Source organism: Botryllus schlosseri, chromosome 7, assembly GCF_051294905.1.
Source record: "Botryllus schlosseri isolate E-star chromosome 7, Bs_hap1, whole genome shotgun sequence".
Lineage (NCBI taxonomy): Eukaryota > Metazoa > Chordata > Ascidiacea > Stolidobranchia > Styelidae > Botryllus > Botryllus schlosseri.
The window spans coordinates 17,539,562-17,555,416 of NC_137242.1; the positions used below are offsets into that span (position 1 = coordinate 17,539,562).

Sequence of the window (15,855 nt, forward strand, 5' to 3'; positions counted from 1 at the left end):
TTATAACTAATATCGAAGAAATCATGTAAAAGAAACTTCGGATGAGCCACCTTAGAAATGACAGATCGACGATGTGTTGCGTACAGGGTCGGTCAGAATTGACCGACTTTCGAAAAGTCATGGTTTTCAGTCTGTTTCCCATGCCTTATCACTTAAAACCATATTGTATAGTTACTTTTTTCTGTAACTCATCCCTTGCATCTGTGTCTGTGTGCATGTCGGCTAAAAATGGGGGATTCACCTAAAATTTGAGTGCCGTGTGATTTTACCTAGCCTACTAGCAACTGTTGTGGTTTGGGGTGATGCAAAACCTCCCTCTACATATTTTTCTGAGGACAGGACACCATTTTCATATTGCAAACTGCCTTGGAAATCCTCAAACTCACCTAAAACTTGGCATAATTATGCACGATTCACCATGTAAAAGAATATAACTGTAAATGCACTATCCAATTGCACAGCGACATAGTAATTATCTTATTATTCAATGAAACGTACGAACTTAACGGGGAAATGGATAACTAAACGAAACAGCATAACGAAGATATGGATTAATTTGACAAAAATACAATACCAATCAGGTGGATGAATGGGTAGATTTTTCGAAATTTTTAAAACTTTGCCGCCGATCTTCCACAGCTTGTAAGATGCTGGCTTGTGTTCTCTATCGTCAGGTATGTAGCCTACATAGCGTGCCCGGTATTTAATTTCATCGTACGCGCTGCTGTATCGTTAAGTTCTTGACTACTATTCACGAATAACCGAGCACTCGTGCAACGCGGATCACTATGCCATGCTGACACTGGAAGACTCAACAGCTATAGCATCAATGTGAACCACCATTATGTCCCAATCTGTCCCCTTTCTGTTCCCCCTGCGAATTCTTTGAACCACGTGGATAGTGTGCTGGGTAGCGGGTAGGCCTAGCGTAGTGGGTGATTTCGCAAACCCCGCGAATGGATTGGTGCGATATGGATGAGAATGCGAGAAAGGCCTTACATTTGTGGCCTATGAGACGCAGTCTGCCGTGGCCTCCACTCGTATAGTGATTTTTCCGCATAAATATATTTCTTGAATTGAAAAACAAAACATTTCGAGCATTCCATGCTGTGAAATCGCGTAAGCCACTGTATACCAAGGTTAGACGTTATTTTTAGGCTGTTCGAAATCATGAATAAAACAAACAAAAACATGTTTCATCAACTCTATAGTTAGTATATTACGTTTTTTCATCGATTAGATATGCAATACCGCTAAGTTGAGTGAAGTGATCAGTGACAAAATGCACAAAGTGCATGAGTGGACGGCGCACAATAATCTTAGCGTCAATAACGCCGGAAAGTCCAGAGTATTGGTCATAAACTCCGAAAAAACCCTAACCGTTAACATCGCTGGTCAACCTATGTCCAACTTGGAAATCAAAATACCTCTGGATTTTACTAGACTCGAACATGTCTCCTGGAAGAGTCACATTCAGTCGAAAGAAAAAAATCACGGAAGGTCATCACTTCTACTCAGAGCTCAAAATAACGTTTTTTACTCCACATTGCCGGGTGGTTGACTAAAAAAAAAAAAAAAAAAAGCTCAGAGCTAAAATCACCGTTTTTCACTCCGAAATACCCGCCAGAGCTTCACTTCTGTGCTAATATGCGGCATATCACTCGCAATTTGCTCTAAATCTGCCTAAATTTTCAAAAAAGAGGACAAAATCTCAAAAAAGAGGACAAAAGGGCGTCCTCCGAGGACACTTTCTAAAAAGTCAAAAAAGAGGACAAATCCTCTTAAAAGAGGACGTATGGTAAGCCTAGATTACATGCCAGTATAGAGTATGACTGGAGTGACGACTCGATTGTTCTCCCATTGTTAGCCGGCAGAATGGTCACGGTCAGATGGATGCACCCAAAACAGGATAGCTCAGTGTTTGTTTCAATGGCGTTCAAGGCGATTCGTCGTGTATTTCTTGAAGTTGCGTCGGAATTAGTTAGACAGTTCAACATTTAGGTAGCGGTGGCGAGTCGTTATGACTGGTGAATAATACTGTGTAGCCTATGTTACATTTCTCACGAGATTAATGTGATATTGTGGCTTTGATCCTTTGTAGAGTTTGCTACGTATATGAATATAATGACAGAAGGTATGGGATATCTGGTTCGTGTGCATTGGCTATTGTGAGATGAATTCATGGAAAGAAAGACTGAGGAATACTACAAAGTGAACAAGTGGAAAGATCTTGAACTATACCGATATGCAATTCACGATATCGTTGATTGAAAATATGTCCTATTAACTGCAGAAACTCGAGTATGAATATAACAAATAATATTGCAACTGTCTTGTAGTCTTATACAATGCCTGTCCGATAACCGCAGAAACTTGAGTGTGAGTATAGCAGGACCGTAACTGCCACACCTCAAACCCCCCAATTGGAGGGGGGCGAGCTCGAACAGGGCTCAAAATTATTTCGCGAATTACCATAAATTATTGAGTATTTTTCAAAAATTTATGCAACTTTTTCAAAAATTTTTCGCTCTGCGTGCGATTTCCAGTTGCCAACTTTCTTAGTTATTTGGTAGCCTATTCTTCCCCAAGACAAAATACGCAAGATCTATCGAAATGGACATATCGGCGAGACATTTAAAGTTTTAGAACATGTAACATGCGACTCCAAGAAGTGTGCCAGAACGATCGGCAGCGAGAAAACCTGGGCCAAAAAGGACTGCCCGCTTACGCTGACCGAAAACTTCGTTATATATGCAAAATGCATATAGGTTTAATTGTCCATAGGCGCCTAAATGACTGGCGCCGAATGTTCCTGTCTTGGCAATCTGAACCTCAGAAGACAAATACCATTCCGCAGGGAAAAATTGTATGCCCGTAAAGAAATACCAATTTGAAATCGTGTGCGTCGTTAATCTAGTACATTTGGGCGATTCTATATTTTTTGATATAACAGACAGGAGATCACAAAATGACATCATGAAACGAAGTCATACCAACGGGGCCGCCCGCCTGAATATGTTTAATTATTATTTACGGGCCCTACAGTTTCCAAGCCACCTCATTCAGCTCTACCGGTAAATCTGACAACGTGAACAGAGAGAACAAGAAATTGATAGCAATATATATGCAATTCCCAATATTATTGACCGATTTTATCATGAATTATCGAATATTTTCGCGCCTCGCGCTGGCTCACTAAACTGTGGCCCTTATTTCGTGACAAAAGCGAACAACGTGATGGGGGGGGGCGGTTTATCACCCTATGGGAGCCCAAGACCCAAGTTTTATTGGGGGGCCTGGCCAAGTGCTGTTTCGTTCCTGCGAACGGGTATACGCCCGAAGATGTTCAATTATTATTGAGGGGTCCTACCATTTCAAACACACCTCACTCAGGTCTACCATTAAATCTGATTACGTGGGCAGAGAGAGGATAAAAATTGATAACAATATATATTCAATTCCCGATCATATTGACCGATTAAATCATGAATTTTGAAATTTTTCGCGCTTGGCGCGTGTGGACGACCAAATCTGCCCCACTAAACGGACGGTGAACACTGATGATGAGTAGCGGTAAACATCGTATAGCCAATGAGGGGTCTGGGGGGCGAAGCCCCCCAGAACTTCTGTTTATCACCCTGTGGGGGGCCCATGACCAACGTTTTTTGGGGGGGCTGACGAAGTGCTGTTACGGCCCTGATGACTAGAACAAGAGCCTTGTGTAATGTTAATGTTCTGCTTGAGCTCGACTCACAATAGCCAGAGCTTACTCCTTGAAAGTGTGCAAAATCGCACTTGAAGGGAACTCGTTGTCATTGCCAAGAACACAGGAAGACGTCTGCCGGTCGACATTAGTAGTAAGCCAATGCACCACGTCAAGGTTTCGACCAACGCATTGGTTTCCTTTTTTAGGTAGGGAACCTCAATGTGGATAGGCAGCATTTGCCACAGAGAGAAAAAACTACCATACTAAAAGAGCATATTGTTCATTTTTTTTCAAGCCATCTCGCAAACTTTTGGAAAATTTGGAGGACTTTTTTTGCTTCTCATGCAATGCAAACTTTGCAAAATTGTGAGACAAGATGTTGTTCAAGTGTCTCATTGCCTTGTCCATGACATCCTCAACCTCATTTAGGTCTGAGCCAGATTGAAGTGACACAGTATGAATTAATTTGTTATAGAATGGATCACAGTGAATTGCGTCAAGTACCCTGAAAAAACTGATCTTTTTCAGGGGTTTTCCCATTTCTTTACTGTGGATAACATAAAAGCGGAGAACCATGCCATGAAACTGTTCAGACAGGCTCTTCAATCCACCGACTTTCTTCTGCATCACTTTAATGAGGTTTCCCGATGGCGCTGCAGATGTTAGGCATGTGGCAATTGCTTCGTTAGCTTGCTTAGAAATGGCTCCCAAAAGCACTCCACCAATATATTCAAGTATGTCTAAAAACATGTCGAAGTTTTTCCATGGAAAGGCAAAGTATCAAAGGCTATTTACTTACCAGATTCCTTGCTGTTGACTCCTCCAATCTCTGTGATTGGATCCTGTTCTTTACCGCACACGAGAGAATCAAACATCTTCAAAAGTAATGCTGAAGCTGGCAATTGCGGCAAACCCAGCAACTTGTTAGCTTGGAGACAGATATTTGAATAATGTTGATAAAATCCGTCAACACCAAGTTTGCAATATTCAGAATGGAGTTGTTTCACCAATGGAACAGCTTTGGTCACGTCTAGATCCTCGAATGATGGGGCGCATTCAAAGTATTTTTTGCTATTTACACAAGCCCTCTTCAAAACAGCAATTACAGCATCCTCAGATATATCCACAGTACTGGTGGGAACTTTATGATTTTTGTAATGTTTTTTCAGAGCTTTCACAGTCGGAAAGGATGCTTCGCATTCCTCACAAATCACACCTTTCCAGTTATCGAGTCCTTCGAAACATTCTTCAATTTCCATTTCAGTTAGTCCCTCCCAGTCATCCCAAAGTGATGCAGCTGAATCAGTCATGATACCGATTTCTATCCGTGTCGAAATATGATCTAAATGTGGCGAAAAATATAACAGAGGCTACAAGGTATTATTCACTAGTCATAACGACTCGCCACCGCTGCCTAAATGTTGAACTGTCTAACTAATTCCGACGCAACTTCAAGAAATACACGAAGAATCGCCTTGAACGCCATTGAAACAAGCACTGAGCTATCCTGTTTTGGGTGCATCCATCTGACCGTGACCATTCTGCCGGCTAACAATGGGAGAACAATCGAGTCGTCACTCCAGTCATACTCTATAATGCCAGTCTGGATCCTTCTGATACACTTTAAATCAGGGGTGTCAAACATACGGCCTACGATCCGCATCCGGCTCGCCAACCGGTTTCATTCGGCCCGCGATTAAATTCTGAGTACATTGAAAAATTCCTATATTATCCAGCACATTTGTAATAGATGTTCAGCTGTTTTACGGGAAATACTTTCATTAAATACTCCCTCAAGACAGCAAATCTCGAACATGTTCATAGCCCACATTATAACCAACTGGCTATGGAGTTGTGGGTTCACTCTATCTAATTCGAAAATGCAAAAAGTGCACACTGAGTTCAGAGTTTTATGGAAAATGGACCAAAAAGTTGCTATCTACAGAAGCAAATAAGCGAATAAGCAATAATAATCCAAATTTCAACGTCCGCGTTTACAGTTAAATATCTGGTTGGCCTAATCCCCATCGCGCATACGCAGAGCTAAGGCCAGTTAACGACTAAAGCAATGGAAACACAGAAATAAATATCAACTTATATCATCGTTAGCGCCACTGGTTTATCGGCTTTAACTCTAAGGGTGGAGACCAAAAGTTCCGCTAAGCGGCTGTTGGGCGCTTAGCGCGTTATTTTAGACTTACCGGTGACCAAAAGTGTGATTTTGTTAAATCTGCGACCGCTAAACCTCAGATCCTTAAACCACCTACCCTCGCTGGTTTAACTGTTAAGTCGCTCATTTATCGCGGAATGCGGCACAAGCTCACCTGATCATTTTGTAATTTTAACTGAACGTGTGTGACGTGACAGATACGAGATCGCATTGCGTTGTTATTGTTGTTGTTTCTGGTACGGCCGCTGGGCCGCAGGTGATCTACACTTCAGGAGTCCCGCAGTACTTTCATTTTCTTCAAGTCGACTTTGTTATTATTTAGTTATCATTCTGATACCGTAGGCTATCGCACCATCATCCTACGTAGTAGTAGCCGATCATGTATAACAGTTGGACTTGACTATTTCTCAACTCAGGAAGTATATTATATAGGTAGTTGACAGACATGGACGTACTTGAGCTTTTGGATGAATTATGCGAGGAGAGTAGACCACAACGCTGTTACCTGGTAGATTTGAAGAATCCACTCAAAAAATATTCAGATTCGGAGTTCCAAGATCGATTTAGATTTTGCAAGAAATCAACCTTGGATATTTTAGCAGTAATTGAAAGCGATTTAGAACTGAACCAGCACAAGCATGCTGTGCCAAAATTACAGCAGCTACTACTGACATTGCGATTCTATGCAACAGGTCACTTCCAACGTACAGATGGCGACTTGATGGGTGTAAGCCGCCAAACCGCAGGACGGGTAGTACACAGGATTTCGAGGTGTATTGCGAGACAGAAATGTCAATTCAGCAAATTCCCTGTCAATTTAGATCGAACAAAGGCAGATTTCTATAAAATCAGTCAGTTTCCATCGGTAATTGGTTGCATAGATTGTACTCATATACCCATAGTTTCCCCAGGAGGAGAATCAGCCGAGGTTTATCGTAATCGCAAAGGTTGGTTTTCGATTAATGTTCAGGCAGTCTGTGATGCGAGTAGGTCATTTACGAATGTTGTTTGTCGGTGGCCTGGAAGTTGTCACGACAGTCGCATATTTGAAAATTCAATAATTCGGGACCAATTGGAAGAAGGATTGCATGATGGGTTGCTTTTGGGAGATGGAGGGTATGCATTGCGACGGTATCTGATGACTCCAGTGTGTGCACCAGCCACAGAAAAAGAGCGGCGTTACAATTATGCTCATGCAAAGACAAGATCGAGGATCGAGCAAAGCTTTGGGATTTTGAAGCAGAGATTTCGCTCCCTCCGTACACCTTTACGCATGGCACTGGAGAATTCACACGCAGCTATTGTCGCAATCTTCTGCCTACACAACTTTGCCATCGCAACACGCCAACGTCTGGATGATGATGATGATGAGTACTTGGAGGATTTGGTCGAAGCAACAGCTCTACCCCCTTCAACCGCTACAACGTTAGGCAGAACTGTTCGAAATCAAATTCTGCAAGAGTACTTTTGAATTACATGTACAATGTACATATTCTTTATTTGTACTAGGCTATAGCTTTCAGTTCAGTTCAGTTCTGAAGTTATCAATGTTTATTTTGCATTTTCAGCAGTTATTTAGAAACGACAGGAGAGATGAATAGGAACAGATCTATTAATTACACCCGGAGCGAGAGACAATTGTTGATCGAGTTAATGAAAAAATATAGGGAGCCGGAATGTAAGAAGACAGACAGAGAGAGTCAACAAAAAAAATGCAAAGCATGGGCAGAATTAACTGTAGACTTTAATGCGATGGGCCGAGAGTGTCCTCGTACCACAAAGAACTTGCAATCCTTGTGGAAAAACATGAAGACTAAAGCGAAACAAGATAATGCATCAAGGAAACGCGAACTTAGAAAAACAGGGGGAGGTCTTATGGATTTTGAACCAGACCCATTAAGCAGTGAAGTTGAAGGTATATGTCAAACAATGTCAGGGATATCCTGAAACTTTCGTGTTTAAAATAAAAAAGTTTTATTTCAGCATTAATACCGCAACAGATATCATGTCCTACGAATGAATATGACGACGATAATGATACATTTGTCGATGTTTCATGTGAGTATAGTTTCATAGCTATATTGGAAATGTTAAGTAAAGGCCTTGTCATTAACTCATTATTCCATTCGTTTACAGTTCAATTGCTTTCCGATGGCCCATTGAATCGAACTGGGCAAATTTCTGATAGTTTTCTTGGTGTGAGCCAGACCAGTGAGCCCCGTACTACAGGCCACACTACCGCAGGCTTTATGTGTCAGACAGCAGATTGGATCGGTTCAGAGGCTGCAATAACTGATGATCGTCCCACACACTCGCGGAGGGGAACACCGATAAAACAAAAAATATTACAGAGCCAGTTTGCAAACCTACAGCAAGAAAATAAACTGAGGGAAGAAGAGAGATTGAGTCAAGTTGAACTCCATCGAATACAGATGGAGTATTATAGGTTTAAAATTGATCTAATGAAGAAGCAGTTGGAGAAATGAATTTTCTAGCTAAATAGTTTGTAGGTTGAACATATTATTTTACTGTTGTTAATTTTGAGTTGTTCTTGAATTTGATTAAATTGCATCTATTGACAAATGACGATGATGAATGCTTTCTCTTTGTGTCGTCAACAGGAATAGCAGGTAAGAGGGAAATATCTCGTCGCATCAGCGAGTCGGAAATACCATAGACCTGTAGACCTCAATGCTGTATCAGCATGAATATGAGGCAAATACCCCCTCTATCCTGAAGAAATGGTCATGAGACTAGGCTGCATTTATTCATATATTATTGGTTCAAAACACTGCCAGAACATGATATGGTGTAAAGTTAGATAGTGTGGCAACACTGCTGGTGGTAACTACTTGGTTATCAAACAGCAATGAAGCAAATCAATCCAAGTTAAAGGACATGTTCCAGCCAGTCCATGTTCGTGTGGGCGATGTCGATCGTATTTTTTCATACAAAACAAACAGTGGTATAGTTGAGATGTTCTGGTAAAATGTCGTTTCTACTGTTCACTCCGGTTAACATCAAGGCGGCCGTCATGGCAACGGCGTTGCAAGATGACGTGTTTCAAGCAGTACGCGAGCGCGTGGATTCATGAGTCAGCACATTTGTTTAATTTTCAGGTTCCGCTAAACCAGTCACAGTAATCAACATTGGTCACCGTTTAGCTAAGAATTTCAGACTGATTTACGTGAGCGTGTTTTCGGCGTTCAGCGTCTGTTTTAAGGTAAAACTTTTGGTCTCCACCCTAACTGTTCTTAACTGTGTAGCTAGCTGATGAGTATAATTCAACCTGACGGTCATCGTATTTTTGCCAATTCCATTGTTCGCTAACAAAGGTATTGTCATTGTCACTCGCTAGAATAAGAGAATAAACCCCTCTGATCCGTTTATTATCTATATATGCTTGATAATAAAGTATTCAAGTGAAAAGAAAAGACGCGAGGTAACATTCTGGAATCACAGGCTGGTTCGGCCTGCGACCGATTTGAAGGCTTGAATCCAGCCCGCGACGCAATTTGAGTTTGACACCCCTGCTTTAAATCATTATTCCAATCAGAGTTACAATATGGCATCAACTGCTGGGAGCCTCCCGGTGTTAGCGCACTGAATTCACTGCAAAAACTACAACATCTGGTCCTACGTATCATATCCAAAGCCCCAAAGGGACCAGGATTTGTTTCCAACAAATCACTGCTCAAAAGATTTGGTGTCCTAAACATAAAAGATACGCGGAAGCTAGAAATTGCCAAGTTTATGTATCAGTTCCACTGCGGCCACTGCCCCGATAGCTTCAATAACTTCTTTACCTCGGTATCAAAAGTGCATAAGTACGACACACGCGCGTCCACGTCGTCCAACTACCATATGGGAGACAAAAAAATATAATCGCTCTATCAAATATGCCGGACCTGATTTGTGGAACAGTATCACGCCGGCTATCCGACAGCCATCAAACATGTCCACATTCAAGTCGAAATACAAATAATTTATACTGAATAAATAGTTAATCCTCTAGTCTACCGGAGCACGACCTGACATCGATTTTTCCTTACGACAAATGCCACCTTTTTGTCACCTGTCCTTTTATATAATCTTCTTGAACTTTTCATTCAATGTGCATGGCTCCTTTTTTACATCGTGTAGGCCAGATGGGTGTCTGACTTCGAAGACCACTCGTCGTTTCAACACCTTACTATCTTTCATTGCATCGCAGTCTTGTGATGCATTGAAATGATGAAAATTGTAACGATAAATTCAATTGAATTGAATTGAATAGAGAAGGTGCCGTCAACGCCTGAATTATCGCGAGAAATCATCGATTCTCTGTCATTGATGTCACTGAAATGAGTCAAGCGCAGAGGTGGTCAGTAACGAAGTACTTCTACTTTTTTGAAGTACTCAAGTAGTTTTCCTCTACTTCTGGTACTTACTCAAGTAGATCTTTTTTTCACTACTTCTACTTCGTAATATTTTGTGAGCTACTTACTTACTTCTCGCTACTTTCAGTTTGTCAAGTAGAAGTAGCTTAAACCCCCAATAAGAAAGATAGCCTAAGGAATTTCGGGGCTGTTTTCACGTAGTACCAATATTTAATTTTCATAAAAGTCATGTAATTTTCGTTGCGCTTCGCGCACAGTAGATATGGAGTGACAAATACGTTTTAAAGAAAGTTTCGCTGAATATAATTCAGATAACGGGTTGCGTGGTTCCGTTCACACCACATTGTCGCCTATATAAAATATTTCATCACAGTAAGTATGCCACCCCCTAACGTTTGAAACTACCATGTCGCAATCTAGAAATTGCATTTTATACTTAGCAGCCCATAACGTGTCCTAATCTGAAAAAGTGGAATTTGACTCTCTTTTTTACCGTTAGACCTGTTTTAGCAGACCACCGTTGAAACTTTCTGGACAATAGACAAGAAATATATTTTCCTGGTTTTAGAAGTAGATTTGTATTTTTCCTTCAATGATACGTTGAGTTCTAATTATAGTTTCAGTTCTTTGGTCTGGAGAACATACATGTTGATTGTTGAAGTATAAAAGCAAGTGTAGTAATGCGATACATTTACCGAAAATAAAGGTATACACTGCATGGCATTTTACGTTCTCTCATATTTTTAATTGCCTTATACTAATCGCGCAAAGTGTTAAAGCCGTAGCCGATACAACATCTCCGTATTGCTCTTCGACTGAACTAGGGGCCTTATCATTTGGGGTAGCCCGTCATGCCGTGATATTCTCTAAAACGGGGCGTTCGAGTGAACCGGGGTGGCCAATCTTTTCGGCCAAAGGGCCACATGAGATTTACGAACCATTGCGCGGGCCATTTGAATATTGATAACCTTTAAGTAGTCGTCCAATATTTGGTAACGGTGAAAATAAGATTTATATTACAACGCATCAAAATCGATAACAATTATGTCATTTACACCCTGTGTGTATTTAGGTATTGTACATAGCCGCGCGAAGCGCGTACCTTTTTCAATGTTGATGAATGCATTCAGTCAATAATATTGGTACTTGCATATGTTGAGGGTCGCTTCTGTATAACGCTGCGCTCATTTGGCAAGGACTGGATTATTCGGGGCCTAGACATATCATTATCGAAGATTTCGGCGAACATTCATCTGTCATTTTGTGCCAAGGTTTCATCGCCGACGATCTTTCTGCGAGTGTAGACGCGAATAAGTCGCATGTTGGACGACACGTTCTCTCATAATTGCGATGACAGCTAGACTCAATTCTGTAAATTGGCGTATTTTAAATTTTCAAGAGAGGCACCAATACTAAAAGCAAGTAATCGAGTGACAATAAATCGCGCGAAGAGCTAAGGCAAATATCAAGTCAAATAAATTTATCCCGAAATATTCTACTGCATGGTCATATACGAAGATCTACGATGTCGACAATTACCTCGCGGGCCACGGGTTGGCAACCCCTGGAGTAAACAAAGGATTAGTATCGCATTTCCATATCAATACTATCATTTACATCCCATGATGTGGACGACTGCTTATTCTGTCAAAAATTGACACCTCCTGGGATGCATCAATATGAATCAAGCTCTCTACATCTTCCGCATAGCTCGATTTGCAGCTTTGACAGTCCATATACGAACGAATTACGATCGTTTTTCAGAACTACTTACTTGAGTAGATTTTAAAGTCAGTCAATTCTACTTCTACTTCAAGTAGTTTCAGGTTGCTTACGTAAGAAGTACTTCTACTCGTACTTGAGTAGATCTTTCCGTAACTACTTCTACTTCTACTTGAGTAGCTTTCTTGACTACTTTGACCACCTCTGGTCACGCGGAATATTTGCAATGAACAATTCGTAGCCTTCATCTTTGGTTCTCAGTTGTTTTGAGGACGGATTCCGAGTACAGAAACGCACGGAACGTACGGAAACCTGAATCAATAAGACCGTATTGTCGTAAAAACTAGAATGCACCGGGCAATTAGCTGTATAGTGTAGCTATAGTGACCAATGTCATGGACTTGGATATGTGCCACAGATGTAGGCTATAAACAGGGCCGTAACTGCCACATCTCTTAACCCCAATTGGTGGGAGGCGATCTCGAAGGAGGCCCAAAATTATTTCGTAAATTAAAATAAATATGGAGTATTTTTGGATATTTATAGAACTTTTTCAAATTTTCTTCGCGCTTCGCGCATTTTATTATCGCTCACTGTCTTGATATTCATATCGCTAGCTTACCCCTCTCCCAAGAAAAGAAACGCATAGTTTTTAGAGATAGGCATTTCGTCTATTTCCTCGTTATGACACACGAAGACGTTAGCAGTGACGTTTTGGCAAAAATATGCGACTTTGCGAACTGTGCTGCCAAAAAGCTCAGCGACGAGGAAACCTTGACCTAGAAGGACCGCTTCCTGTTGGCCGAAACCAACATATATACATGTATATATATGTTGAATTTCCCCTTTTCCATAGGATCCTAAATGGATGGCGCCTAATAATCTTGTCCTGGCAATATGAGCCCACATTACAAATGCCACCCGTAAAGATTTTGCGCCTCGTGAATTAATGCCACTTTGAGTCGCGTGCGACGCACGGAAGAAGTTCTTTAGGTCTGGTACCTTTGAGCGATTCCGAAATCTTTTGACTATATAACAGATGGAAGGTCACGAAATAACAACACAAAACAGAGTAATTATGATAACAACGGCCGCCCACGGTGTATGAGTAGGCTATTAATTATACTGAATCCAAATTTTCAAAGATACTAATTCAAAATTTGACAGCAATATGCAATCCCAATTTTATTGACTGAATTCAACCAAGAATTTGATTTTTTCGCGCCTAGCACGACTTCACGACAGTAGTACGCTGACCACCAATAACAAGAACACTATTGTCGGGATAATACGTACGCCGCCAAGAAGGATCTGAGGGGCGAAGCTCCCCAGAAGCTCGGTTTATTACCACTATGAGTGATAAACGTGCCGGGTTGCAACCAGGCCACAAGGCTCCGAGTCATAAGTCGATCTCATTTTTATAGTTTTGACTCGAGTCAAGTCGAGTCATTTTTAGTTCACCCCTGAGTCAAGTCAGAGTCCAAGTCGGCGAACCGAGGGTCGAGTCCGAGTACTGATATTATGACTCGAGACCGAGTCCAAAGTCATTGCGTTGACTACGCCTACTTAGTTTCTAGTTATAGTCTTGTTAAAACTACTTTCGATCATTTTGTATGGTGATATCGAATGGTTCGCATTTAAAACATACGTAATTCTCCTCACTTTTAATATTTTCTGGTCGCATTTACAAGTACCAGCACCAATAGGCGAAATACCAATGGTGTGGATACTTTACTATTCTTCGAAATTAAAATAAAATGTCGGTCTTGGCCGTTGGAGACTCGGGTCATATCACTTGGTCCGAGTCACGACTCAAGTCTAAGTCGAATCAATACACAGATTGACTCGAGTCATGTCAGTATTTTGAGAACATGACTCGAGTCAAGTCGAGTCATCAGAAAATCGCAACTCGAGTCATTGTAACCCTGTATACTTGTCACCCGATGTGTGACAAGCGGTATCGCCGAGACGGTTGAGCACTAATCCATTGCGAACGCTATGCGACCCAACGCGATCAGTTGAATACGACTGCGGCGAATATGTCTATACCAGTGGTTCTCAACCTTTTTTCTCCAGCGCCCCCTATCAAACTTGCCTGGGTCTGACGCCCCCCTATTTTAAGGACTGCAGTAAAAACAATGGGTAAGTGGTCGAAGTCCGGCTTCGGGTTGGGACTTCACTATTAGACCACTCGACTAATTACTGGTATAATTGTATGTGCTTTTTTCGGGATCATATCCAAGTTGTTGTAACAACCATCGGCTAAGGCCAACGGGCTCATAGCATTTGGTTCGAGGTCGATGTACAGTTGTACAGTGTACAGTCTGTACAGTAGGCTACACACATCCTGAATTCTCCTCTGCGATTAGCAATGCGGCGAAGTTAATTGTATTGGGTTTTGTTTAATTGTTTTGTGTGAGTAGCCTACTATATCAACATAAAATGTGGTAGAGATCTTTGCGCACATTAAATTTACTACAGCACCAAGCACTTAACTTTAACATGAATGAGGGTAACAACACTAAGCAGTATCATCCTTTATGATATGATTAATAAATATCCTAACGATTTAATTTTGTAGCTCTCAAATACAGGTATATTTACTTATAATCATTTTGACCAAAAAGCTTCAAAACATCTTTGATGTACATCTGTGGAAGACCTCGATAGTCGATGTAAAGAGATTCACGATAGTTTTTAGACAGCTTTATTTCCGCGTCCTCACGGCAGCAAGTTCAGATAAGAAGGGCGTATGCATTGTCGTGGGTCCACGAAGTGTCCATTTCACCTAGTCGGAGCTAGACACTTGGCGGCCCTAGAAATAACAGTACCATCACAATAGTAACTATAACAATCATCACATACAACCCTAATGGGTGGGCTGTCACACATCACTCTCGAAAGCTGTACACAGTAGCCTAGGCTACACTGCCTTTTCGATTTCGACACGCAGTGCGCTGCAGGTAACAGGCTGGGCAAAATCGAGTACCTGAGTGATTCGATTCTGAATCATGTAAAATGCTTCGAGTCGAGTCGAGTATTCGAGTATCACTCATTATGACGTCACAACAGAATGTAATATGTCAAAGTTCAAATGTGCCCCTTTTATGCCACCACGAAGAACATATTGCCTGTTATCCCTCACATTAACGATACTTCGGTATTTTCTCGTCCATACCGATTTCATTGCATTTCATTACAATGTTGTGGGATGATCATGACTTCGGAAATGTGTTATTTCCAGTAACGTTCATAGCTTAATTTGTACTATGTCTCTTGTGCTGCGACACGGCCAATCAAGATTTCAAGGCTTCAACAGTGGAAAATAGTATCAAACCAATAATTCTCGTTAGCAAATTAACTTTCAGTTGCGAGGAGCGTATAATTTCAGTACTCGAAAAAAATCGTCTGCTACTACTCGACTCGAATCATTAAAATTTATACTCGATTCAGATTAGAGTACTCGAATCATTGAGCCCAGCCCTAAACAATGCCTAGTTCAAAGCAGTTTGTGGAAAATAATTCGCGCCATCAGTATATAGGTATCAGTTTATTACTATTCTCATCATTTCAAAACACCACAAAACTGCGATACAATGAAAAGATAGGAAGGTGTCGAAACGACTTGGAGCAGCTAGCGCAGTGGTTCTTAACCTTTTTCATACCGTTACCCCCAAGAAGGAAATGACGGGATGGAATTACCCCTTTTCAAAAAATAACAAATACCGCTTACACTCAATTAATTGTAAAACAACACAAAGTGACGTCATAACGTACACTCAAATGACTGTTAAAAATATCAAGTCAATGGGAAGGCTGATGCTGTTTTTGTGTTATCAAGTGGTCATATCTAGGCAAAGGGGAGCATAATTGACAGC

The 15,855-nt window shown here is 41.2% G+C and overlaps 2 protein-coding genes across 4 annotated transcripts in view; one reads left to right on the forward strand and one right to left on the reverse strand.

Annotated features, from left to right (window-relative positions):
- The window catches only part of LOC145442933 (uncharacterized), a 356,044-nt gene that overhangs the window by 53,165 nt on the left and 287,024 nt on the right, over positions 1-15,855 (forward strand). The window lies entirely within an intron of this gene.
- Positions 3,900-5,315, reverse strand: LOC145442858 (uncharacterized). Its single transcript, XM_080320888.1, has 2 exons — positions 4,506-5,315; positions 3,900-4,446 (listed from the first exon to the last, which is right to left on the reverse strand). Exons 1-2 carry the CDS (start codon positions 5,014-5,016, stop codon positions 3,962-3,964), a joined length of 996 nt encoding a protein of 331 aa, XP_080177014.1. The 5' UTR covers positions 5,017-5,315; the 3' UTR covers positions 3,900-3,961.